General features: G+C 37.9%; 1 protein-coding gene across 1 annotated transcript in view; it reads left to right on the top strand.

Annotated features, from left to right (window-relative positions):
• Window positions 1–25,479, top strand: part of LOC127569324 (SR-related and CTD-associated factor 4-like) — a 66,328-nt gene that overhangs the window by 36,601 nt on the left and 4,248 nt on the right. Inside the window, exons 2-18 of the mRNA XM_052013853.1 lie at window positions 3,054–3,137; window positions 3,565–3,609; window positions 3,715–3,876; window positions 4,499–4,640; window positions 5,923–6,062; window positions 6,682–6,831; window positions 7,019–7,113; window positions 7,426–7,546; window positions 9,005–9,184; window positions 9,264–9,355; window positions 11,863–12,053; window positions 12,340–12,440; window positions 14,025–14,138; window positions 15,704–15,860; window positions 17,707–17,822; window positions 19,127–19,289; window positions 22,431–22,529. Of these exons, the coding sequence (XP_051869813.1) occupies window positions 3,054–3,137; window positions 3,565–3,609; window positions 3,715–3,876; window positions 4,499–4,640; window positions 5,923–6,062; window positions 6,682–6,831; window positions 7,019–7,113; window positions 7,426–7,546; window positions 9,005–9,184; window positions 9,264–9,355; window positions 11,863–12,053; window positions 12,340–12,440; window positions 14,025–14,138; window positions 15,704–15,860; window positions 17,707–17,822; window positions 19,127–19,289; window positions 22,431–22,529 (2,152 nt within the window). The remainder of the gene's footprint in view (window positions 1–3,053; window positions 3,138–3,564; window positions 3,610–3,714; window positions 3,877–4,498; window positions 4,641–5,922; window positions 6,063–6,681; window positions 6,832–7,018; window positions 7,114–7,425; window positions 7,547–9,004; window positions 9,185–9,263; window positions 9,356–11,862; window positions 12,054–12,339; window positions 12,441–14,024; window positions 14,139–15,703; window positions 15,861–17,706; window positions 17,823–19,126; window positions 19,290–22,430; window positions 22,530–25,479) is intronic.

The following is a 25,479-nucleotide window of genomic DNA, read 5'->3' as shown; positions in this document are numbered from 1 at the left end:
AATGCATTAGTGAACAACAAACTAAACTCATTTGTGGGCTTATTCTCATTTTTCCTTACAAAGTCATTGGAAAATAGGTTTAGAGGATGAGTTTATGGAAAATGCTTGATAAAACTTTTTGTAGCAGTACATCATGAAGCCAACTGGGAAACAGGCTTTCTGAGATGTGTAATCAAAGAGGGTTGATTCGTGGTCTTGTATATAATTTTCGTATGCAGTTCAATCGATGGACAAAACAATTGGAGACAAGAATCTTGTAGGTATGAGGGATACATTGACTAAGGTAGATTAGCAAAAGGTTTGCCAGTAGGTAAGCAGTGACAAACATGAAATATTTCAAATATGCCTTCATAGAGAATGGAAAAACTTGATGGGAAATGGTCAATCAACAGCTAATTTAGGAGGTTAAGGGCAATATTAGATTAGAGAATCATATAATCTTCCTAGGAATAGTAGTAAGATTAAAGAGTTTTAAGAAGCAGTAACAAATGACTAAAAAAAAAGATGACAAACTAGCAAGATACCGCACGACATAGTTATGTGGGGAAAAAAGGCAGTTGGAAAATAAAAGTGGATCCCATTGAGACAATGAGAAATTGTATTGAAAATAAATAAATGCAGAGGTATTCAAGAAATATTTTGTCTTTGTTGAAGAAACAATAAATATTGCAAAAATGCAAAGGAACCAGAATCCTAGTGATAATAAGACACTTGATTATTAATTACACCGAAGAGATATTGGAGATAATGGCCAATTAAACAAGAGATTTCCAGAGCTTGAAAGTTTATATTCCCGGAGTGATGGCTGCAGAAATAAGTCAGGAATTTGCGATCTTCTTTGGCAGTCGCGCCACCTGGAAGGTAGCCAAAGTAACATAGCTTCATAAGAAAGAAGGGTGGGGGGGGTGTGGAAATGGGGAACTATAGAGCAGTTAGCCTCGCATTTATGATTGGCAAAATGCTAGAGTCCACCATTTGAGGATGTGGTAACAAGACGCAGAAAATAAGGATTACACAGGATCAATCTAGGAAGATCATTTATCACCAATTTAGTGGTCTCTTGAAGATGTAACAAGTCAGGCTATTTAGGTCTTGATGTCAAAAGAAGGATATATTTGCCTTGGAGGCAGTATAGCATAGGCTCACTGAATTCCTGGAATGAGGAATTGTTATGGGGAACAGTGACCAAGAGTGGCATATAATCATGAGTTTTGAAGGATGAGATTACACTGAAATTTACAAGATTCTGAAAGAGATTGTCAGGGTTGTTCCCAATTGGCTTAGTTTCTCCAGCTCATCTCTAGAATTGGGTGATATTTCTCAAGGTTAAGGGCTTGACTATTTAGAATTGAGATAAGAATTTCTTTTACACAGAGGGCTGTAAATCTGAGCAAATCTCCACTTGAGCTGTGAATGTTCAGTTTAGTATGAACAAAGCTGAGAGATCTTTTGAATATCAAATCTGAGGATTGTAAGGATTGGGCAAGAAAGTAAACATGGGGGAAAAATCAGCCATAATCTCCAGCAATCCAGATTGAGGGGACCATACTTTTTCTTCTACATCTGCACTTTTTATGCTCATTCAAAGGACATGGGCATGGCTTGCAATGCCAGCACTTACCATGCGTCCTTAATTGTACCTGAATTCAGAAGACAGCTAAGAGTCAATCACATTGGAGGTGGAGTCTCATGCAAACCAGGCCCAGGTAAGAATAGCAGCTTTCCTTCCCTGAAATGAACCACATGGCTTTTATGGCAGTACAGTAGCTTCATAGTTACTGAGATTAGTTCTTTGGGGCGAAAGAAAAAAATCTGGTTTAGTTAATTGAATTTAAATTTCCCAGCTGTTGTGAGATTTGAGCTTGTGTTTCTCGATTAGTGATCCTGGCCTCCAGCTACAAATCCAGTAGCCAAACCATGACACTGCTTTATCCCTATATAATACCATATGATACTGGGATATTTGTGATTAATTACGAGTTAAATTCAGTGGTTGACTATTTAATCATATTTTGAATACCATTACATAATCTTAAGAAATGAATATTTGAGAATCAGGTAATTTTAATTTTGTAAATATATTTAGAAATTCATATTTGCTGAACATGAGTATGTAAAATTATGCTATTAAATTTTCATCCACTTAAGATTGTTAAATGACCTTTGCTGATATCACATTGTGGCAATTGTAAATTAATTTTTCTTTGAAAATTCGTTTGATATTACAAAATTCTTGGGGAAAGGTTATTGTATAAATGAAGGATTTATTCATTAATTGTTATATTAAGAATTCTTTTTGGAAATTGTATATAAATACTTGAAAATTAATGTCATTGATTTTCAACTTTTTTGGAGACCATAGATTTTAAATTGTGGAGGTGAAGAAGAATGTGCTTGACTCTTTTAATAATTGATAAGTCTATCATTGCTTGGTAGGAGGTGTTCTGAATTATATTAAATTTCCAAATAACAAAACTTAATGAATTATTTAGAAGTGTATTTGAAGGAGAATTGTATGGCTGGCTGAAATCAATCTTTTAGTTAATTTGCTGAAAGTGAAAGAGTTTTGTTCTTAGCAATTGCCAGATTTTCAGTTTTGATGGGTACACTTGGACTTGATATTCTTCAATACATTTTTAACATTTGCAAACATATGTCAAGGAAACTTTACCATGAGTTAGCAAGTGTTTTTTTGTGACCTTCATAAACCTTATTGCAAATCAGAATGATTTGTTTTCATTGGAAATGTGTGATTTTTCACTCTCCTGTTGCTTGATTTCATAACTGATGTAGTAGAACTGGGCAGGTTTGAGATATTGCCATTGTACATTTGAGACCTTGCAGGAGATGGTTGTAAAATAGATTTTCTGAAATCTAAATTACTTAGTACTGCAGATTTTTTTAGCTTTCTGTTGTGGCAAAATGTTCCATGCAGCAGGAAATGCCAAGATACTGTATTCCGGACAATGCGGTGCTCCCTTTTATAAGGTATATATAAACAAACTTTGAATTCTATGCAACCTGATTAATTTTGATTTTCTTGTTTGTTTTAGCTCTTTTCCTTGATGGAACTAAAGCCACCCATTTCACGGGCAAAAATGATCCTTATCACAAAAGCTGCAATTAAAGCTATTAAGGTAAGAAATCTTGCATGATTCACTTCATTGTCTTCCTGCCTTTGTTTTCATGTTATTCCTCCGTTCTTCCCTTTCAATTTCTGGTGTAGACTAAGTCCATTACATTTGCATGAGGTTATGTTCTTCCCCTCCTTCAAAGTCTCATAGGGGTAAAAGAAGGAAGTAATATTTCTTTTATGCACATCACAAAATTGTCATGAATATTTTTAATAAATTGCATTTCATTTCATTTAATGCTAAACATGGCTGTAGATAGGTATGATTCAACAATTCCCTGGCCATAGAGTTACAAAATAAGTCAGACCCAAGTGAACAGGTGTTCATGTGGGAAGATAAAATTTATATCATGAATAGGCTAGAAGTAAAGATATGACTGAATACTTCGAGAGATGATAAATGGGCCTATAATAATATTTCTGTCTTTCAGCTTTACAAGCATGTTGTGCAAATTGTAGAGAAGTTTATTAAAAAGGTGAGAAACATATTGAATTTTTTTATTTTTTAGCAATAAATAATTCCATTTGTCCAAATCAGTTTAATTTGGAATATTTAACCTTTTTAATTGTTTATCTTGCAGTGCAAACCAGAGTTCAAAGTTCCAGGATTGTATGTTGTCGACTCTATTGTTCGTCAATCCCGTCATCAATTTGGAGCAGAAAAAGATGTTTTTGGGCCGCGTTTCAGTAAAAATATCACTGCGACATTCCAGTATCTGTATAAGTGCCCATCTGATGAGAAGGTAAGTGCATCAACCAGGCAGTAGATATTTTCAAGTCTACCATAGTTTGATTTGGTGTGGTTAGTTTTTTCTTCAAAATGTTTTGGTCTGGATTCCTGATTAAAGTTGCACTTTATCATGTCATTAAAACCTTACTGACAACAATGATGAGTGCCAGTTGTGAAAAATACATAGTTGTGGAATTTGTTTTTCCAATCTAGGGATGAGCATGAAGAGGCTGTTTAAAGGAATAAAATTAGGAAGATATACCTTTGGTTGCAAGCTAAGTGGCAAACAATGGGAATTAATGAAATTGTACAATTTTTTGAAATATAGGCTCCCAAGTGCAATGCAGTAATTTCTTTTTAAATAAAGATTCTTGACATGATTCTAAAGATTCTTAATATTAGCAAATCTATAGGAATAACTGCCATTCAAAATGTTAAATAATATCATTAACATTCAGTTTTCCGTGCTCTAAGCAATTTTTCCAACCAGTAACAGTGTAAAATCAATCAGAAAAGTGTACTTGGAGGTGAATGTCAACATGGCGAAGATGTGGAAAATAGTAACACATCACAGGTATGTTACTGTTTAGTATATGCATCAGTCAAAGAGTCATTATGTTATTTTGTTTAAACAGAGTAAGATCGTTCGTGTTTTGAACTTATGGCAAAAGAATTGTGTTTTCAAGATAGAAGTTATTCAGCCATTATTAGACATGGCAGCTGGGACAACGCCAACTTCTGCTCCACCTGCTCTGGAAAATGCTCCTAATAATACAAGTAAGTAGGAGTTCACTGTTGAATAGTTTGTTTATTTAAAAATAGAGTAATATAATATGGCACCATAGTGAATCAGCTTCATAACTGATTTATTCTTTACCTCAATTTGCAGGGTAGTTAACTATTTGAATCAGGTTTCCTCTACAGGAATGGGCTTTTTCAGTTCTTCACGGGACATTACAACGAATGCAATTTTTAGTACCCTCTCCATGTCATTGACCCAAAATTTCCTTGGGTGTTGCTTCTTGCCTATGATTGCCACTAACCTTGCCACTAAATAAACTACTTTGAGTAAGTCCCCCAATATAATCCCACACAAGGAAGCTGGTTCCAATCTCTGCAAGGCCCCAAGCAGTGGACTTTTCTCCAATTGTAATTCTTAAAAATGTGCCTTGACAGATGGAGTCATGCTCGAGTACATACTAGCAGCCAAGGAGCTTGATATACTCATAATTTTCAAAATTAGGAATTTAAAATAAAAATGAAAATACTTGAAAATACTAAAGAAAGCAATAATTAAATAAATTTACATTAACAAATCAAAAACAAATAAATTATTTGAGACAACCTCTTTCCTTTGTAGCCATTTCTCTCCATTGAAATAAATGGAATCTGAAACTACTTGGGTCCAGTGGGCATGTGTTTCAGCATAATCTATGCGTTGTGCTCTATTGTAGGACTTCATGAAGAGTCCAAACTCGGAGTGTAGTTGGAATGTCATGGAAATTTGAAAATTCAGCTCAGTATACCCTTGCACACAAATGAGAGAAATGCTGCATATTTACAGAGATAAAGCTTGCAGTCCTGCACAAAGCCACCAGCCTTTTTTGCCAAAATTTCAGGTCTTTTGCAATTTTGATTTGTGACCCCAACTTGCAAGTTCCACCAAGCTTTGGTTTCTGAAGGAATCAAAGACCAGTTCCATCTGTGACCAAATGAAAAGTGTGCATCCTGCAAGAGTTATTGAATTGGGATTTGGAGTGCGGACCTTGGCATTTTGCCATTTATCAAACCCAGGATGATGAGCTCAGTTGTAGCACCCTAACTGCCACGTCCCGTGAAATCAGTTAGTTCAAACTGAACTTCTCAGTTCCTTAATCTGAAGCCCAAGTCTATGGGAAAGGGATATTTACAGTTTTTATTTTTTTGCGATCTGTGTAAGAGTAAGGTTTTATGACAAAATAATATATCTTTAGTGTTACTTGCTTGTTAGCAATATTATCAATTGGATGTTGCAGAGAACTAAGGTTCAGTTATTTCAAAGTATATTTTTTTTCTCCAGGTCCCCCTGTTGCTCCTCCCACACCTGCACAAATTCCTCAGATTACTTCTGATTCTTTATCTGCAATGCAACAACAGCTACCCACTTCTGATGCTTTTGTAGCTGTCGCTCAGCTTTTTCAGTCAACGCAAGGAGCACAGGTAAAACATGACTTGTAGCATTTATATTCAAAGTCACTCAATTGATGTGTTCTGTACATTATGTTAATGCTGCCACTATAAATTGAATATTTATGTATATTGCTTTGAAATAGGGAGTCAGATTCCATTTTCTACTTTATTGCAGTGATACTGAATAGAAACCAAGTCTTTTCTTGCATTTGCCGAATTAATAGTTGGGTATTTTGTCCTGAAAAACTGACTAAACTCTGGAATTTCAAAACTGACAGTGCCAGCATTTGATTTGATTTGTTCAATTCTAATCTTCACCTTAAAAGAGAAATAAAAACATAAATATTAACTGCTTCAAGGTACTTAGTTTATGAGGTAAATGCAGTGTAAGTGGAATTTTTTTGTGCTGTTTCAGATTGGTTTTAAGTTGCTCCCTGCGCAAGGTTATCGTCATGTTCACAATAAACTTGAACAGGCAGTAACTTAAAATGGTATAACCTGAAAATGGTGCAGCATATGGAGAAAAAAGTTGAAGGATTCATTATCTTTTGGCTTTGTGTTTGGGTCCCATCGTATTCTGGAACATGCAATTCCAGTCATTTTTATTTTTGTATATTAAAGGTTTAGCTAATTTTTTTTTCCACTTTAGATACAGCAGATATTGCAGAACTTCCAGCAGGCTCCAAAACCGCAGTCGCCAATTGTAGACAGCGCCATAATGTCTCAAGTGGAGGCAATAACTGCTCAATTGAAACCACCCAGTACACAGCCTCCAGAGCAGAAAGCTGCCTTTGACAAGGTATGGAGAAACAGCTGAAGTATGGTGCAAAGCACAATGTTCAAGGACAAATCAATATTTAGTATTGAGTAGCCTGGTCACATTTGTATAAGCAGATGGTTAAAATGTAGAATGACTACTTTAGGGGCTTTCCCCATAAGTGAAAACAAAATGAAATCGTGACAGATTGTTCATAATTTTACTGCAGAAATTGCTTGACCGATTTGATTATGATGATGAGCCAGAACAAGTTGATGAAGTAAAGAAAGAAGAGTCTACTCCTCCACCTGCTCAAACTTCTTTGTAAGTGCCAATGAACTGATTGTCCTGAACTCATGCTCTTACTGACAATCTGTTTCATGAGTTGTCTATACTTAATGAAAATGTAACACATTTTACATAATTAGTTAAATTACTTGAATTAGATGCATTAATTCTACTGCCGCCTTCATGGATGTGCTGCTATTTATGCACAGTATCAAATTGTTTACTACATGAAAACCTCTCATATGTATAGTTGTGGTGCATGAAGAACTCTGCATTCTGTGGGTATTTTTAATGGGTGTTCTAGTCTGCTGAATTAAACTGTTGTTTATTTTGTCTGCTTAATTTTAGTGGCTATTCTGGAGAAGGTATACAGCCACCTATGTATCAGCAGCTTGGAATACGACTGCCAAATATGGAACAATTTCAGCAAACTTTGATGGGTCTTCAACAGGAAACATTGCAACAACAGGTTAGTGAATGCAAGGAGCTTAAAATCCTGGAATAAAAACGTTTTTCACTGAAGAATTTTTATGTATTAGCTGTTTAATTCAGATTCTTGAATATGGGAGCATTGTGATTAATATTTACAATATCGAAATTGGATAATACTAATCTAGAACAGGAAGACCAATTAAATAGTCCCCACTGTAAGAAACAATCTGAATTTCCACATTCCCTCCCTCTTATTGGAACAAAATATAAATATTATATTTAACTAGTTAGGCAGCAACTTCACAATGACCTTTTTCCACTGATGCAAATGAAGTAGCCAGTTGAAGTAATCCCTTAGTAACTTGGGGAATAGTTAGTACATATTTTTGTAAAGCATAAGAAACAACGGCTTTTCTGGGCCATTCAATTCCTTGTGCTCACTGCACTGTTCACTAAGTTTGTGGCTGACTTTGTCTTAGTGCTACTTTCCCACACTAACCACATATTCCTTGATTCCCTTATTATCCAACAATCTGTCAAGCTCTTTTTGAATATACTGCACAACTGAGTCTCCCAAAGACTCAGAACCTCCTGGCTGAAGACATTTCTTCAGCCCAATCCTGATTGGCCCACCACTTTCAGACCTTGATGCCTGTTTCTGGAATCCCAGCCAGGGGAAACTTCATCTATGCATACACCTAAGTGGACCCTCTAAATATTTTGTTTGTTTCACTGAGAAACATAGCATATTAAATAGAGAAACAAAGTATGTTGACTATTGTATCATCTCAAAAGTGAATCATTTTTATTTCTCTTCATTGATGATAAATTTGATGAATATGTGTTTGTTGAATAGCATCATGTGGATAATGTGGAAAATCCTCTCAATCTGTACTTTTGGCAACAGTGATCAGTACTCTGAATAGAATGACCTTTCTGCTTGCTTGTCCGTAGCACAGTGGGTTATTTTTATTAAGTCCTTGGGAACCTTTGAAAATACGTTAGAGGAATTATTAAACGTGGAAAAGGAAACTTTTTAATTTGGTGAAATACATTTACCGTACATGAGGCCTTCTCAGATTTTTATTGGGTTCTTCATTATCCTCCTGATGCTTGCAACGGGAATATTTGCTTCAGTGTGCAAATGTGAAATCGTTTTGTTGCTTTTAGTAACCATCTTTAAGGATTAAGTACTTCCAAAATTGCACTGATCAGCGAAGAAACCAGTGTTTCAGTGCATTATTTGGAGGCATGGTGCGTTGTCATAACTTACAGGGGAAAATGTGTGCTTTTTCAAAAAGATTATTTTGTTTTTGCTTTCCCTCTCAGATAAGTTGAAGCTTTACCCATGAGTAAGTTAGAATTCAGATGGTAAGGATGGGTATATTCATCCCAAGGTCACCCAAGTCCAACATGTCAGGCTTTTTTGATATTAAAAATAGTCTTTAAAAACTTGAACATCTTTTAGAATTTATGGTTATTTATTCTCTTTCAGATGCCTCCACCTCCCAATGGCCAACTACCGACTTATGGGATGGTTCCTGTTCATCCTTATGCAGCTATGCCTCAGCCTACTATGCCTCCCGTACCACCTTTACAGCCTGTTTTTCAGCAAGACTACCATACTCCCACTGAAGTACCACAGCAACAGCAGCAGCAACAACAACAACAACAAGTGAGCTTAATTAACATTGTGATATAAATTACTTTAACTGGTCCCAACAAAATGATCATTGATTTTTTTTCTTTTCAAGGAAGTAGATATGGAGATTGAAAAGCCCGATATACATGAAACAAAACGTCGTAGTGTTGAAAATAGACGATCACGCACTCGATCTGGATCCAGGTTAGTAATACATGAAAAGTCGGCAAACTATATTAAGTAGTTGCAGCAGCTTCAAGGGTGTAACTATATATCTCCTGCAGGGATCCATGTTGGGACCATAACTGTATACAATGTTAATGACTTAAATGATGGAGTGGAAAGCTGCATATTCTGAGTATGTCGGTGGCATAGGAAGGACCAACTTTGCAAACAGAATCAAAAGCATTGAATTTCGTATATCAAGGGTGAATGGGCTGAACAAGCGTTCTGTGAGGTTTGGCGCTTGGGACCAAAAAAGAATAGAACAGAATACTTGTGATAAAAGCTGGAAATTGTAGAGATCCAAATAAGTCTTGGATTTTGTGTGCATGGATCATTAAAGTGTAGAAGAGTGTATTCACAAATCAATTAAGTAGTGGTCTGCATAAAATGTCATATGTGCCTTGAAGGCAATGAAGTTGGTGCATCCTGTGGGATGGTTCCCTGAGCAGACTGTCAAAGTTGAGCACGAAGACCTTGCTTGGTTCCTTTTGCAAAACCCTTCAAACCTTTAGGTGGAATATTGATCACATAGCATATTGAGATGTGTGGGGAATGAGATCATGACCCACCTCCTTCGAGAATACATCTTTGCCACAAAGTTCTGGGAGAAGACTCAGGCATTTGTCAAGGCTTGTCCCAGACAGCTGCTGTACATGGGTCCCTGTGCTTTATGGGCTGTTCCTAGGGGGATACGCTGAAAGGAATATCAGTTGCTGTGAATGCAGTGAAAGGTGCCCTCTGAAATGTCTGAAACTCTTGGGTATTTCAGCAAAAACATGTTATGGATGCAAGGTGTATATGGAGAAGTTTATGGTCATGCTACTATTTCATTCGTATTAATGCTATGAATGAATGATAACCAATGATTTGCTAATGTTAAGAAAATGTACACTTGAATATTCTGCACTAGATACCTCTTGAATATTTTAATAAAATACATTTTAACAGTGTCATCGGCCAATGCAGAGAATCATTGGAATTGCTAGTGGAATGCTGTCTGGGGCCTGGGCTGCAGAGGTTGTGTTGCTACTTTATAAAGGCCTGGCCAGGTCATTTTGGAGTTATTTGGGCAGATCTGGTAAATACAGCTGGGAAGGACATATTGGTCTTGGAGGGTGTGCAAAGTGGATTTGCCAGAATGGCAGATATGATTGAATGTTTCAAGATGTTGAGAAGTGATCATCAAGAGAAATTATTTTCTGCTTCTTGGGGAGTCCAGCAAGAGTAGGTGTACCCTGAAAATTAGCCCCGGACACAAAGGGTGGTAGAAGTTTGGAACGATCTTGGTAATTGACGTTGGATAAATTGTTTACTTTTAAGTCAGTGATTGAATATGGAATGTTAACCTGTTCAATATTCAAGGGATATGGAGCAGGCAGAAGAAATTAGGTCCCAGGTCCCCCATAAACTCATTGAGGTCATGTTTAAGGATTTAAATGGCATACTTCCTTATCTGCATTCCTTATAATAGTGAGCAAATAACTTTATGCACTTGTTTTCTCTTCAGTTTGCACTCAACTAATAATTTAGTTTCCTGCCTCCTTGTTTAATCATTGTTACCCTGATCTAGCAGCTTCTGAGCCAGATCCTTGTGGATATGTGTCACAGTACATCATGGCACCTATTCTGCGTTGTCTGGATTTCCTCCTCATTCAGAGTAATCTTAATTCCACTTGAATATTTTAAATTGTTCAATGACTACAATTTAAATGTTCATTGCCCTCAGGAGCGAAATGCAAGTAAGTGAAAATTCACTTCACACTTAATTTACCACATTTTCACAAATTGTCTCTGTGATTAACCAATGGAGATTGCTGAAATATGATGTCGGGGCAGAAATGGCGGTGGTAAATTACAAACTTTTGTATCATATATTGGCAGTTAAAATACTTTTCAATCTGGATGATAGTTTATTTTTTTGTGTCCTGGTAAATTTCCATTGTCAGTTACTCTAAATGTTGTTTCTTCTCCTAATTAAACATTAAATTTGACAGTCGATTATACTGTTTACTCAAATGAATGTTAAATGACCATAATTTTTGCACTTCATTGTTAAGCCTTATGGCAGAACTTATAGGAAAAATTCAGAATATAAAGTCATGTTTTGGAAGTTTGAAATGCAAATTTATAGATTTAATAGCTTAAAAAGCTAAAAATCCTGACAGAATACAGTAAGGTAGGTGTATTAATCAACTTTGCACAACTTTGTTTCATTTCTGTTAATTGAGACTCATGTTGTCTGTTTATAATTGTTAATAGGCATCCTAGCTGAGATGAAAAAGTATATTCTCAGCTAGGGAACGTGAGTACTGAGAACAGTGCTGTCTTTAATTCTTAGCATTGACATTCAGTTTTGGCTATCAGAAACCGGGAGGATTTGGAACAGGGTGGTCCTGTATTTGTTCAGAAGACTTGACAGTTAAATGCAAATGGATTGTAAGAAGTGATGTGGAACATAAAGCAATTCTTTCTTTTATTTCCCACAGATCACCAAAGAGGAGACGTTCTCGGTCTGGTTCTAGGTCCCGAAGATCAAGACATAAACGTTCTCGATCACGATCCAGAGAAAGACGTAGGCACTCTCCTCGATCCCGAAGTCAAGAAAGACGTGAGCGAGAAAAGGAGCGAGAACGGCGGCAAAAAGGGCTTCCGCCAATTAAGTCTAAAATTGTCAGCGGTGGGTGAATTGAATCCAGCAGAAAATCCTTTGTTACTTGGACCATTGACGTATTTGATTCTATCTTTAAAGGAGCATTCTGCCATTAATGTAGTTCATGAATATAATTGTCCTGCCACTAATAATAAAAAAGTATTATGTTCATAAATTTTATATAAGATCGTATCAGTGTCTAAATTTAAGTGGGATTTTTGGTTTGTACATTCAAACCAACCCTATTATTAAAACATTTTTCATATTGCTAAGGTTAAATATTCCGTATTTAAGCTTTTCATCTTATCTCCAGTTTGCAGCACAACACTCTGGATAGGACAGCTGGACAAAAGAGCAACACAGCAGGATGTTGCAAATCTTTTGGAAGAGTTTGGCCAGATAGAATCTTTGAATGTAAGTATCTCTTATCAATGAAAATTAACTTGTTGCATTGGATTATGTACTTGACTTCACTGATTAGACCAATGTATAAATTATTTGGTTTTCAGTGTATGGAACTCGCTTCTTGTCAAACGTTGAACCCATGGAAAAAGGGATAAGTCAGCTTATGTTTTTATCTTCAGTTTATTATCTGATTGCTGCTGGGCAGTGGATAGATATTGTCATTGAGAGACCTGAGCTGGGTTTGACTAGCCTATTTTAGTAAAAAGCTTGTTACCACACCTAAAGTCTGACTTTGAGTGTAAAATGAATACTTGGGTATTGCTGGGATCTGATCAACCCTTAACACAGAAATTACATTATTTGTAGATTTAAAGTTGGGGAGAAACTTGAATATTAAAATTTAGATTTTGTAAAGCAATATTACCATCAGACTACCTTTTGTGCCATTTGTATAAGATGTATTACTGTTCTTATCGTTGGGTGTTACATATTTGCTGGTCAGGGTTTCTAAGCCAGATGTAAAGTATAACATTCCAATTGAAAGACCAACTACCTCTGCTCATACATGACAGTTCTGTTTACCATCTGTGGTTTACTTTATGTATCAGTTTAATGTTGAAGTGGACCAGAATCAATGCAGTACATCAGTGAGGTGGCATAGTAGATCTATTAGAATGGCATCAGTGAGCCAAAATGTTGCTCACTTTGAGACTAGAAGGGGAAGTTGTTGTCCTTAGAACAGAGGATATTTATTGGAAGTGTTCAAATTCTTGGGAGGGATTTCATAGAGTCAGTCAGCAGAAGTCCTTTCTAGTGGCAGAAGGATTAGCAATGAGAGAAGAGGTGTAAGGTAATTCACAAAAGAACCAGAGGTGAGATGAAGTGAGCTTTTTTTCATATCTATTATGCTGTGATCTGGAATTTAGTGGTCTGGGAAGCAGATCTAGTAATAGCAAAAGAGAACCAAATAAATAACGGAAGAGGTATGTAAAAAGTGCAAAGAAGACTGGCGGATAGGTTAGCTCCTACAAAAGGGTGACAGGCGTGATGGGCTGAACAGCCTGCTCCTCTACGAGAACACTTCCTCGTCCAGTCCCTTGAAATTTAGTTAACATGTAATGTATGTTCCATTTGATTTGCATTCAACTTCTATATATAAAATGAATACCAGAATATGATGTAACATTCAAAGTAATTTTGCAAATAATGTTATTCCTTCTGATATGCTGTAAATTCTCTTCTTGCATATAGCAAGTCATTGTGAAGATAGAAAGCATGATAACTTTGCTACTTGCTTTAACTGCTCATCAACATGTGGTAGCCTAAGTGCAATGGCAGTGTCTTCATAATAGGCTTACAAACAGCTGTATGTACAGTCAAGAACAAATCAAAACCTGGTAATGATTTGTTATAAAAACAAAATGCTATAGATGCTCAGATCAACTAGCATTTGAGGTGAGAGGAAGAGAGTCAGTGTTTTGGTTGATGAGCATTCATCAGAATGTTTGTATGTAATTTGGTTGTATATTCTTTCTGGCTCTACTTTCTTTTGGGACGTGGTTAGCTGTTAACCTATCTTTTGTCGTACTACAGATGATTCCCCCAAGAGGTTGTGCTTACATCGTGATGGTTCATAGACAAGATGCATATCGAGCCTTACAGAAACTTAGCAGAGGAACATTCAAAGTTAATCAAAAGCCTATAAAGGTATGCGTTGTGCAGATGCTGAAGCAAAGGTTTAGTAAACTGGGGTTCTCTTCTGTCAAGTGTAACTATTATTTACTGAAAGATTTGATTTTGTTCTGCACAGCATTTATGGAAGATATCCATTGTTGGTGTACCTCATAGAGTCATACAGTATGGAAACAGGCTGTTTGGCCCGACTGCTCCATGCTGACCAAGATGTCCCATCCAAGCTATCCCATTTGCCGGCGTTTGGCCCACAACATTCTAAACCTTTCCAATCCTTGTACCTGTCCAACTGTCTTTTAAAAGTTGTCATTGTACCTGCCTCAACCACTTCCTCTGGCAGCTCATTCCACATGGATACCACCCTTTGTGTAAGAGGAACATGAGTTGCCCTTCGTGTTCCTGCTAAATCTTTTCCTTCTCAGCTTAAACCTATGCCTTATAGTTCTTGATACCCCAACGCTGGGGGAAAAAGTACTGAGTGCATTTACCTTATCTATGCCCTTCAAGATTTTATACACCTCTATAAGATTACCTCTCAGTCTTCTATGCTCTAAGGAATGAAGTCCTAGCCTGTCCAACCTCTCCTTATAACTCAGTCCTTCAAGTCCTGGCAACATCCTTGTAAATCTTTTCTGCACTCTTTTCAGTTTAATAACATCTTTCCTATAGCAGGGTGACCAAAACTGAACACAATACTCCAAGTGAGGCCTCACTAGTGTCCTGCACAAACCACACCATGACCTCTCAACTTTTATACTTAATGCCCTGACGTATGAAGGCCAGTGCCAAAAGCCGCCTGCACCACCTTGTATACCTGCAAACTCCACTTTCAATGAACCATGTACTTGCACACCAAGGTCTCTATATTCTACAACACTCCCCAGGGCCCTGCCGTTCACTGTGAAAGTCCTACCTGGATTTGACTTTACAAAATACCATACCTCACACTTATCCGAATTGAACTCCATTTGTCATTCCTTGGCCCACTTAGTCAGCTGATCAAGATCCCCCTGCAATTTTTTGATAACCTTCTTCATTGTCCACTATACCACCTATTTTAGTGACATCTGCAAACTTACTAACCATGCCTTGTATATTCTTATCCAAATCATTGATATAGATGACAAACAACAATGGGCCCAGCACCAACCCCTGAGGCACACCACTAATCATGGGCCTCCAGTCTGAGAAACAACCTTCTGCCATCACCTCTCTGCTCATTCTGCAATGGTGTAGAATGTCCATCAAGTATGGTAGAATTAGGATAGAGATGCATTTTTCAATTTTCCATTTAAGCAAGGATATTTTTAAGAATTTTTGTTTAGTAAATGGTAGAACTAAAGATCAAAATTTCACAGAATTTTAATATACTTCAGTTATATTGTTTCTGAAATAATTTATGAAATGTTCTATGCAATAGAAATGGTCATAACACGAGTGCTGGATATTTTGATTGAGCAGGCCTCATAACTTTTCATTACAGGACAGATAAAATCTCTGTAGATTTTGAACAATACAAGACAATGCAAACAATGTTTACATTTCCACCCCCCCCCCCCCCCCCCCCCCCCCACCCTCAGATTGCCTGGGCCTTAAACAAAGGAATGAAAGCAGAATACAAGCAGTTTTGGGACGTGGAGCTTGGGGTCTCTTACATCCCTTGGGATAAAGTTAAACCAGAAGAACTAGAGCGTTTATGTGAAGGAGGAATGCTGGACAGTGAAACACTTTGTCCAGGTAATTGTTGTCAACTCTGAATACTTTATCCAATTGATATTTTTTTCAAAGAATGATGGTGCTTAGAATATGTGTGGTGTTTTGTTTTAAATAAGATTAAATATTTCATTCATTTCAATGGTACTGAAAGAGGACAAATCTCTGGGGCCTGATGGTTTATATCCTCGAGTTTTATGGCAATTGAAGTCATGGATGCACAAATTGTCAGCTTCCAAAATTCAGTAGGTTCGAAGGTGGTTCCTACAGATTGCAATGTACTTGATGTAACCCTACTATCTAAGGATAGAAAGAATGGGAAATGTCAACTAGTTAGCCTGACAGCAGTAAGGTAAGTCTGGAATATTATTGAGCAATCGGTGGCACAGCAGTTGGGAATAAAGACAGGATTAAACAGAGCCCACATGAAGTTATGGAAGGAAAATCACCAGCAGATAAATAAGGGGGGAATCAGTTGACGTGTTCTTCGATTTACAAAAAGCCTTCAACAGTGTGGCTCACGTGAGATTATTAACAGTAGGGATCCATTTTGAATGGGAGGCTGTGACGCAAGGGTACTCCAGGGATGGGATTGGATTGGGGTTCCCAGATGTTCACAACCTATTAATCAGTGATTTGGATGAGGATGTGAAGTGTAGTATATCCAAGTTCGCTGATGAAAGCTTGCTCGCTGTGTGGGTTGCAAGTAGGATGCAGTGTGGTTTCATGGGGAACAAATGGGATAAATCAATGGGTGCAGGTGCAGCAGAAAGAATTTAATCGGCAAAATGCAATGTTGTTCAGTTCAGTAGAAAAATGGGAAGACAAAGTTTTCAGATTGCCTGAAGTAAGAGGAGATAAGGTTTGGAGGACCCAAATTTCCTGATAAATGAATCACCTGAAGTTAATACGGAGGACCAGCAGGAAATTAGGAAGACAAATGGTATCTTGGCCTTGATTACAAGAGAATGCTTCACTTACAATGCTTCAGTTAGAGTCATAGAGCACAGAAATGAGCCCTTTGTGTCCATGCCAACTGTTTTGCCCATCTATACAAATCCCACTTGCCTGCATCAGGACTGTTCTTCTCTGGCTTTCCTATTTAAGTGTGTGACTAAATGCCTCTTCAACTTAGTAATTGTATCTGATTCCATCACCGCCTCTGACAGCATGTTTTAGATATCAACCATGTTCTATGCAAAAAAAAAGCTTACCCCTTTAAAAATCCTTCCTCTCAACTATGCTGCCTTGTTTTTGATAGCCCTACTATGGGAGAAAGATCCTGACTATCTACCTTATCGATGCCTCTCATAATTTTATATACTTCTATCAGATCTCCCCCTCAGTCACCTTCACTCCAGGGAAAACAAATCCAGCCTATCCAATCTCACAACCATAACTAAAGTCCTTCAGTCCAGGCAATATCCTGGTGAATCTCCTCTGCATTCTCTCCAGTGCAATTACATCCTTCCTTTAGTGGGGTGACTAGAACTGCAGTCAATGCTCCAAGTGTGGCCTAACCAGTATTTTGATCAGTTGCTGATTTGTAAAGTCCTAATAAGGTGAGTTGGAGCCTATTGCCTGACCTTCATTTCCATTGAAAGCATAAATAATGAAAAGTGAGCAATCAATTCTATCTGCAGTCTTACAGCCTTACTGGTGACAAGTACATTTGATTGGCTGGATTTTGTAGTGAACAACCAATGAGAGATATGTGCCCAGAGCCAGAACACGAGAGATATGTGCCCAGAGCCAGAACACACATTGGACCATGGTCTTTTCAACCCATAAAAGGAAACAGGATTCTACTTTTTGTTCAGTCACCTACAGAATGACTGTCATGCTTGATTCCTATTTGTGTTTGTATTAGAATGGAAGAATATTACAAAGCCGCCAGCAACTGTTCCCGATACTTCTGAAAATGGCAGCACAGCAGTAACACAATCAGAAGAAATGCCTCAAACATCCCTGCCCATGCCTACACAGGTAAGAATGAACTATGATTGATAGTTTCCAAGTAATTATTTATATTTAATTGAGAGATAAATCTTTTCATGAGCAGAATAGAGGAATTCTGATTCCATTACCACAGTTGCAAGACAGGCCTTGTACATTTATATATTTCCTGAGGATAATATGACCAGGGTCACCCTAATTTGTTTGTAGACTTTTTCTGAAATGAAATATCGTTGGTCATTGTGTTCACAACATATGGTTGATTACTGTACACTTTCTTCAAATTATTTTTAAGTGTTTAGGAGAGATACAATATATCCCTTTAGTGAAGCTTTGATCACCAAGTGAGATAGTGGCAGATTACATTTGTGTGTTGATCCTTACCATCCTAAGCACTGATTTGTCACCTATTTATTTTGATGCTTTTGAGAAATATAATGTTATCCTTTAGACAACCCCATGAGAGAGTTCAACACTGTGCAACAACACTAAATGCTTTGCTTTTGGTACACCTTGCTTTCAGCTGCATCAACACTGAATCACTTTGTCTCTGCCTTTCACCCCATTTCCACTCATTAAAACAGTATTCCTTGATTTTAGGATGTTCGATTTACGAATTCCTTCAACAGCAGAACTATGTAAGCTCGCACCCTTGGGACTTTGGTGTCAGTAGAGCAAAGTTTTCAGACTGTTGGATGTTATTCCTAATAATGCCCTTCGATGTTTTTGTTTCACTTTTTTTTTAAATGTTCCACAGTGGCATTATAAATTTCCTAGTGAACCTGGTGAGCTGAAAAGGGTGTGGGAAATAAGTACTTCAGACCCCATTCCTGTTTGCAAACTGGCCCGTGTTCATGACCCCTGCTGTCCTGGACCCTGACCCACGCTCTGGCTGCACGCACACACACTCTGAACTGATGAATGAGCCAGGTGTCAGACAATCCGGACTCCCAAGCAATTGGGTACTGAGTTGTCAAAATTCTACTGTGCAATCCAATTGTCTCTTTTGAGTACTTGTCCTCTATTTACAAATTTTTTTTCTCACAATGATGAGCAATCCTTAGGATTGGGAGCAAAGAGGGAGATTATTTCAATATTAGCATTAAGCAGCAATTGAAATCCCAATCAACCAAGCTGTCGAGAAAAATTGCTGTCCACTCTGAATTGCACTGCTTTTTACACAGCAGCACCTGGATTTTATTTTCATTATAGCCATTTGTATAGTTGCTGTGGATTAACATCTTTAAATGTAAATTACCTTGATCCAAATATTTGTATGAGGTGCATTTTAAAAAAAAATAGGGAAATTTTACTGTAAAAATTTGTTGTTGCAGATGCCTGGAGTTCAGCCAATTCCAGCTGTTAATAGACTCCAACCTCCGAATTTTTCAACAATTCCACCACCTACTTTCAATCCAGGAGTGCCGCCACCACCGCCGCCGCCACCACCTCCTCCATTTATGCGTCCTGGTTTCAATCCAGTCCAGCCACCACCTGGTATGTCACTTCACAGAATCTTTAACGGTGGCTGAGAACACTGAATAATATGTTATGTGCCTTAAGTTTGTTCCTTCAAAGAGGAGTAATTACGACTTTGATCTTGTATGGTGCCATCCTTTTTCTATTTCGATACTTTCATTTATCTTGACGAGCATCATTAGGCAGTAAAAGGACCACTGTGGTGTTCACTATTTTTTGTTTTTTAAAGCACCAATGACAAAGTTTTTAAATAACTATGCAACAGAGAATATGAGAGAAGAAATCATGCGAATTGATGGAAAGATGCAGTGATAATCCTGCAGGATTTTAATCAGCATATACACTGTAAAAATCAGATTGGCAAAGGGAGCCCAGATGAGGAATTCTTAGTACTTTTGGGGTAGTTAATGAGAATGGCACGTTGTGTGGCCAGCAGGGAGCAGGCAGTATTGTGCAATGAGATAGGATGAATTAATGCCCTGATGGTGAAGGTGCCCAAGGCAAGAACAATTATGATCAAGCAACAAACAATCTGCTGGAGGAATTCAGTGGGTCGAGCAGCATCTGTGGTGGGTAAAAGGAATTGCTGATGTTTCAGGACTGAGAGGAGAGAGAGCCAGAATGAAGAGGAGAGGGGGAGTGGTGAACCAGGAGCCAGAGGTGATTGATGGACTCGGGGGGGTGGGGGGGTGGTGGTGATGATGATGAGGGATGACCAGCAAATCAAGTCACCTGGGAGGGTGGGAGGGTGGGGGGGTGGATTTAGGAGACGTGATGGATGGAGGCAGACAAAAGAAAAGAGGAAGATGAAGCCAGATGGGTGTTGGGGCGAGTGAAGCTGGAGACAGCTGCTGGACGGAGTTAAGCAGGAACACAAAGGTTACCAGTGTTGGAATCTGATAAGTAAGGAAGGTGATAATAGGAACCATTAAGGGAGAGGTGAAAGGCAGATGAAACCAGGACCAGATGAGGGGGAGCCAGTAGGTGAAATGTGTGGGTTGTAGGTTGATGGAACCTGGTGGAGGAGGGGTACTATGCACTATAACAATTTAATTTTATATTGTTGGAGGGAGAGAAGAATGGATCAAAGACTGGTATTTGGGCAATCATGAAGATGTGAAAGCAGAGCCAGGTGCACTGAAGTGGCAAAGTAGTTTCAGAAATTGGTCAATTGAAATGCAGTGACAGACATTTAAGTGGATCTTACAGAATAGTTGGAGTAGACACATTCTAGTGAGAAAGCAAGCTGTTGGAGGCATGAGCTGACAAATCTCCAGGTCCTGATGTGCTGCTTCATTGAGTTTTAAAAGAAGTGTTTGCTGATACAGTTGGTGCATTTGTTTTAACTTACCATTATCCCATAGATTTTGGGTCATAGTGGGTTTCATTAGATTAGAAAACAGCAAATGTATCTTTTCTATTCAACCGGGGAATGAGACAAAAGCAGGAAACTATAGGCCAGTTATCTATTGTTGTCATCAAGAAAATGTAAGAAGCTCAAATTAAAGATGGGGCACTAAGAAAAATTCAAGTTGATTTAACTTTGTGAAAGAGAAATCATTTTTGACCAATTTATTGGAGTTTTCAACGAGTAGTGTATGCTGTGGATAAAATGGAGCTGGTACCTAGATTTCCAGATGGCATTTGATAAGGTGTTGCATCAAAGATTATGACAGAATATAAAGGTCCGTGATGCAGGAGGTTACATTGGTTTGGATAGAAGATTGGCTCGCTAACAGGCATAAATGTTCTTTGTTTCCTGGTTGGCAAGGTGTAATGGGCATTGTGCCACAGGAATCACTGCTGGGATCTCAACTTTTTACAAATTATATAAATGGCTTGGATGAAGGGACTAAAGGTATGAATGATAAATGTGCTGATAACATGATGATAGATAGGAAGGCAAGTTGTGCAGGGATTTGTGGATTGATGGTAATGTGGAATTGAGGTGACAGTCAGATATCATGTTAAATGGAGAATGAGGCTTGAGGTGCCAGGAGGCTTTCTCATTTGTTTGTTCAAACTGCAGAGTAGTTTATTGGTATTTGTAGATGAGAATTTAAAAATTTTGTTGCTGAGAGATGAACATTATTTCCTTTTGTTACATTGATTAATGTTGCATATACTTCCTTGGATTTCTAGTTTGCTGCTTCCAATTTTAATTTGAAGCAGTGTGGCATTATTTCCTTCTTACATATCGGCTGCTTTAAGCAATTTGATTCAAAAAGATTGTTGAGTGGTCAGGCCTATTAAACAATAACAAAATCAGATAAAATGACATGTGCCAGAAAATGTTAGCATCCTGAAAGAACACCACCGATTTTCTTGTAGTCAGTAAAAAGCCCATTATGAGTTATGTAGATGCTGAACATTGCCAAAACAACAGCTTTGCTTATTTCAGAGCTTAAAATAGTAAATCAGTTTGGTTTTGATGTGGAATTTCAGCTCAGAATTTATGTGAACAGTTTCACAATGTAGAACATCTGAAGAGTTGTAGTAAAGCAATATTTTTAAATGGTGAAAAACTATTAGATATCAATATTCAAAGACTCGAGTGTCCTTATGCATAACATGAAATAAAGACAATTCCATGCTTGTTAACATTTGTGGAATATGATAGTTAACCGGAACAAATTGCTTTTAACTATCCAGTATATTTCTATCTGTTTAGTCTGTACAAGTCCCTCATAACTTTCCTTTGAAAAACCTGGCAGCATTTGCAGAAATCGTTGAATTTAACAGCACAGGAGGGGGCTGTTTTATTAATTGTCTGTGCTAGCTCTTTAAAAAAAGGTTCTAATTATTAGATTAGTGTCACTCTCCAGCTTTATTCTCATAATCTGTTTTATTGTTTACCTCATTTTATGGGCCTTGAGCAAAAATGGGGACCGTGCTTTTCCAATACAATGGTTAGCAATGATCTTGTGAAGCTCAATTACTGCTTATTCATTATGCTTCATCTATGTGCCTTTGGTAAAGTAAATGTCAGCGTAAAAGAACTTGCCTTAAATTCTTGTGGAAGAATAGTCAAATTAATCTTGAAATGTGGTGTATAAACGAAATATGTAAAGATAAAAATGTGAGAACATTTTTTTGACTCTTCTGTCTTTGTTGGAAGAGCCACTTTAGTCTTTTTTTTTAATGTTTTTGTTCATTCAGGTTATCTTCCTCCTGGAACTATGCCTCCACTGAGTGCTGCAATGCCCATTGGAAATACAGGAACTAACATTCCAACGTGCGAGTCATCCCATCTTCCTGGTTAGTCATTTTTCATTACTTCATTCTATAGTGAATTTCCCTAAACCACAAGTGTAATTTTCCTAAAGTTATCTGTTTGTTGCTTTTCAGAAGTTTTTTATTTTGACTTTTTGAACAAAATGGCACTTTTCAGGTTCTGTTAACTTAAAAAAAAATCTTTTCTTGTTAATCACTGCATGTTATTAATCATAGACTTGATTGTGCTGTTTTTCCAGTTAATCTTAGAATGGTTGAAAAATCCTACCATTAATGCCTTGTTACTTTTGTGCTTCTGAAACTTAATGGCTCTTGAACATATTTTCTCGTCTATTTCCCTAATTTGTTTGGGATCCAACATTGTGATTGTTCTCTTTTTTGAAGTACACTTTAACCCAACTGGCCTCATTTATTGATCTTTCTGGCATTTCACCTTTCATCGTTGTTGTTGTATTTTGTTTCCTCTTCTATCTCATCTCAAAATGCTCTCACCAAGTGTTGAACCATTGCTGCCCTCAAAATAGCAATAGTATCAAGCACTCACATTGCCAATCTGTGTACTCTGTCCATTGTCTCTATTAAAGTACACACGGTTAGGCCCTGTGATTTTTTTTTTCTTCTCCTTTGTTTCTAATGGACTTGTTTGCTAAATCCCTCCTTTATCAAGCTTTGCCTCTTCTCCTTCTGAAACTCACACCTCCCACCAGTCCCAATGCACCAGAGATCTCAGGCCTTTCCTCCTGGACTATTTCTTCAGCCATGCTTTCATTTCCTCTGCTCTCTTAATTCTGTTACCTCTAGTGGATGACAGAGGTGTTATTCCAGAGGTTATTAACTCTTAGGTCCTGCTCTTTATGTCCAGTAATCTGCTGCAGGATCTCATCCTTCAGAGTAGTGGTATTGATGTGAAGCATGACTTCTGGTTGCCATCCCTAATCCCTCAACGTTCTGCAGTGACTCAGTGACATTGTTGATACTGGCATCAGAGGAACAACGTATCATCCTGAAATCACGTCTGACCACAGAATGGCCTATTTGCCCTCTTAACTATTGAATCCCCTAGCCCCCTTGCTGTCATGTCCTTTCAACCCTCTCCGTGCAGCTGAGTTACCCATGGTGCCATGGGTGACTTGGATTGTGGTTCCCTGAGGAACTATCATGCTCTGTAGTATTCAGCGGCAAAAGAAATGTTCATGAATGTGGCCTGTACTACCTGCCTTGAACTTGTTTTCTTCCCGGGGTTAGGTGGCCATCTCTTGAAATATGCTGTCCACGTTGCACATGAGACTGTTTGGGTTGTAGGATATTCAGACTGCAATGACAGATTCAGAATGAAAATGGCTCCAAGTCTGGTTGACCAATACTTGGTTGGCAAAATCTTGGGGCAGGGATCACAAACGAGAATTTCCTGATAAATGCTGATCAAAGAGACCATTAGACAAATAACTGATTCAAAGGAGTTGTCACACCTCTGTTCCTTTTGACTCAAGTCTTGCAATCTCTAATTTCCCAAATGTGACAAAACACTTAAGGAATATTTTGCACCCTGGTTCTTTTGTTTTCCCTCATTGAAATGAGACATTGACACATTTGCGACTGGAACAGGATTGCTCAAATCTGTGTTTCAGGACCTTTTTTTTTGTCAGAAGCAGCAGACACTTGAGAGTGCTCGGCGTACTGATGTACATAAAGGGCACCTGAGGATGCAAACTATTAAAAATGGTATGCAGTGAGGGTTTGCAAAAGTTCAGAGAATGCAAAATTCTACTATTTATCTGAGGCCCACAAGCACTGAAGCAGATCTTAACTGGAGAGTTAAAGTCTGCTACAACAATGCCTGCACTCTGCCAGGGCTCTTGTTGGAGTCCAAGATATCGGTCTTTCAACTGGATGCCTCTGTTGACTCTATCATGACTGACAGTCCCCAGCATAACCTCCTCTCTCCTGCTCCAAGTTTATTTCCTTAGCAACATTCCTCCCCACTCCATCAAATAATTTGTCTGAATTTATTCCACCTTCACTATTCATCTCCTTGGCTTTCTCTCTCCTCCTCCCTTTCCCTTCATCTATCTGAACCCTCACATGCCACATTCCCACTCTTCTGCTCCATCTTCCCTATTTCTAGCAACTCTCTCTCCCACACATGAATCCTCCTTTCCCTTTTCATCATCCTCTTTCCTACCGTTCCTCACTTCACCCGCACTGCTCTTTCTTGTCCTGAACTTGCTGCCTGTACAATCTCCTCAATGGTGTGAGATCATGCTGCACAGCATACCTGGGGGTTTGAGCTCAACTGAATATAGTACATGCTTCAAAGGATGCCCACCTTCCTCTACCTCCCCCACCCCCCCAACCTTCCTCCACCACCACCACCACCTACCATGGTTTTGAAGTTCCCTGAACTACAACAACTTCAGCTCCTTTATCCAAAATAAAACATGAGATGTACCATTGCATAAAATTCATTCTTTCTTCCCAGTTTTAAGGAAGTGCATAAAGTTCCACAAGTAGCCTTAAATTTGTATATTTACAGTACACAGATTGTCATTTGGCAAGGTTACGTTTATCTAAAAATATTTCAAGTATAGTCTTTGTGCTAGCAAGTCCATTGATGTCAGCAGTAAAGGCATGAAGGTTGTATTTGGTACCATATGTTTATTCCTTGAAAGCTGATATCACTTCATTATCCGATTGGTTATATTCTGTGAGTGTGCAATCAAGGTAATGTACGCAGAGGCAGTATTTATTCAGTTTGATTAATATATTCATTTTGACAATTTTGTTGCATTTAATAGTTGGACATTTTATTCATTTTCTTTAAAACGAAACTGCAAATCAATTCTTTTGAATGTACCTAGATAAATGATTTGTACCATACATAACATCTGAGATCTTCAAAAGTAGCATCAGAAGTTGGCTGTTCTCTTGTTACAGCTTGAACAGTAGCTGAAGAGTAATAAAGATGCTAACTGGT

This window comes from Pristis pectinata, chromosome 4 (genome assembly GCF_009764475.1).
Source record: "Pristis pectinata isolate sPriPec2 chromosome 4, sPriPec2.1.pri, whole genome shotgun sequence".
In the NCBI taxonomy this organism is placed as follows: Eukaryota; Metazoa; Chordata; class Chondrichthyes; order Rhinopristiformes; family Pristidae; genus Pristis; species Pristis pectinata.
Note: the sequence above shows the minus strand (reverse complement) of the source record. Positions and strands in the feature narration are given on the sequence as shown.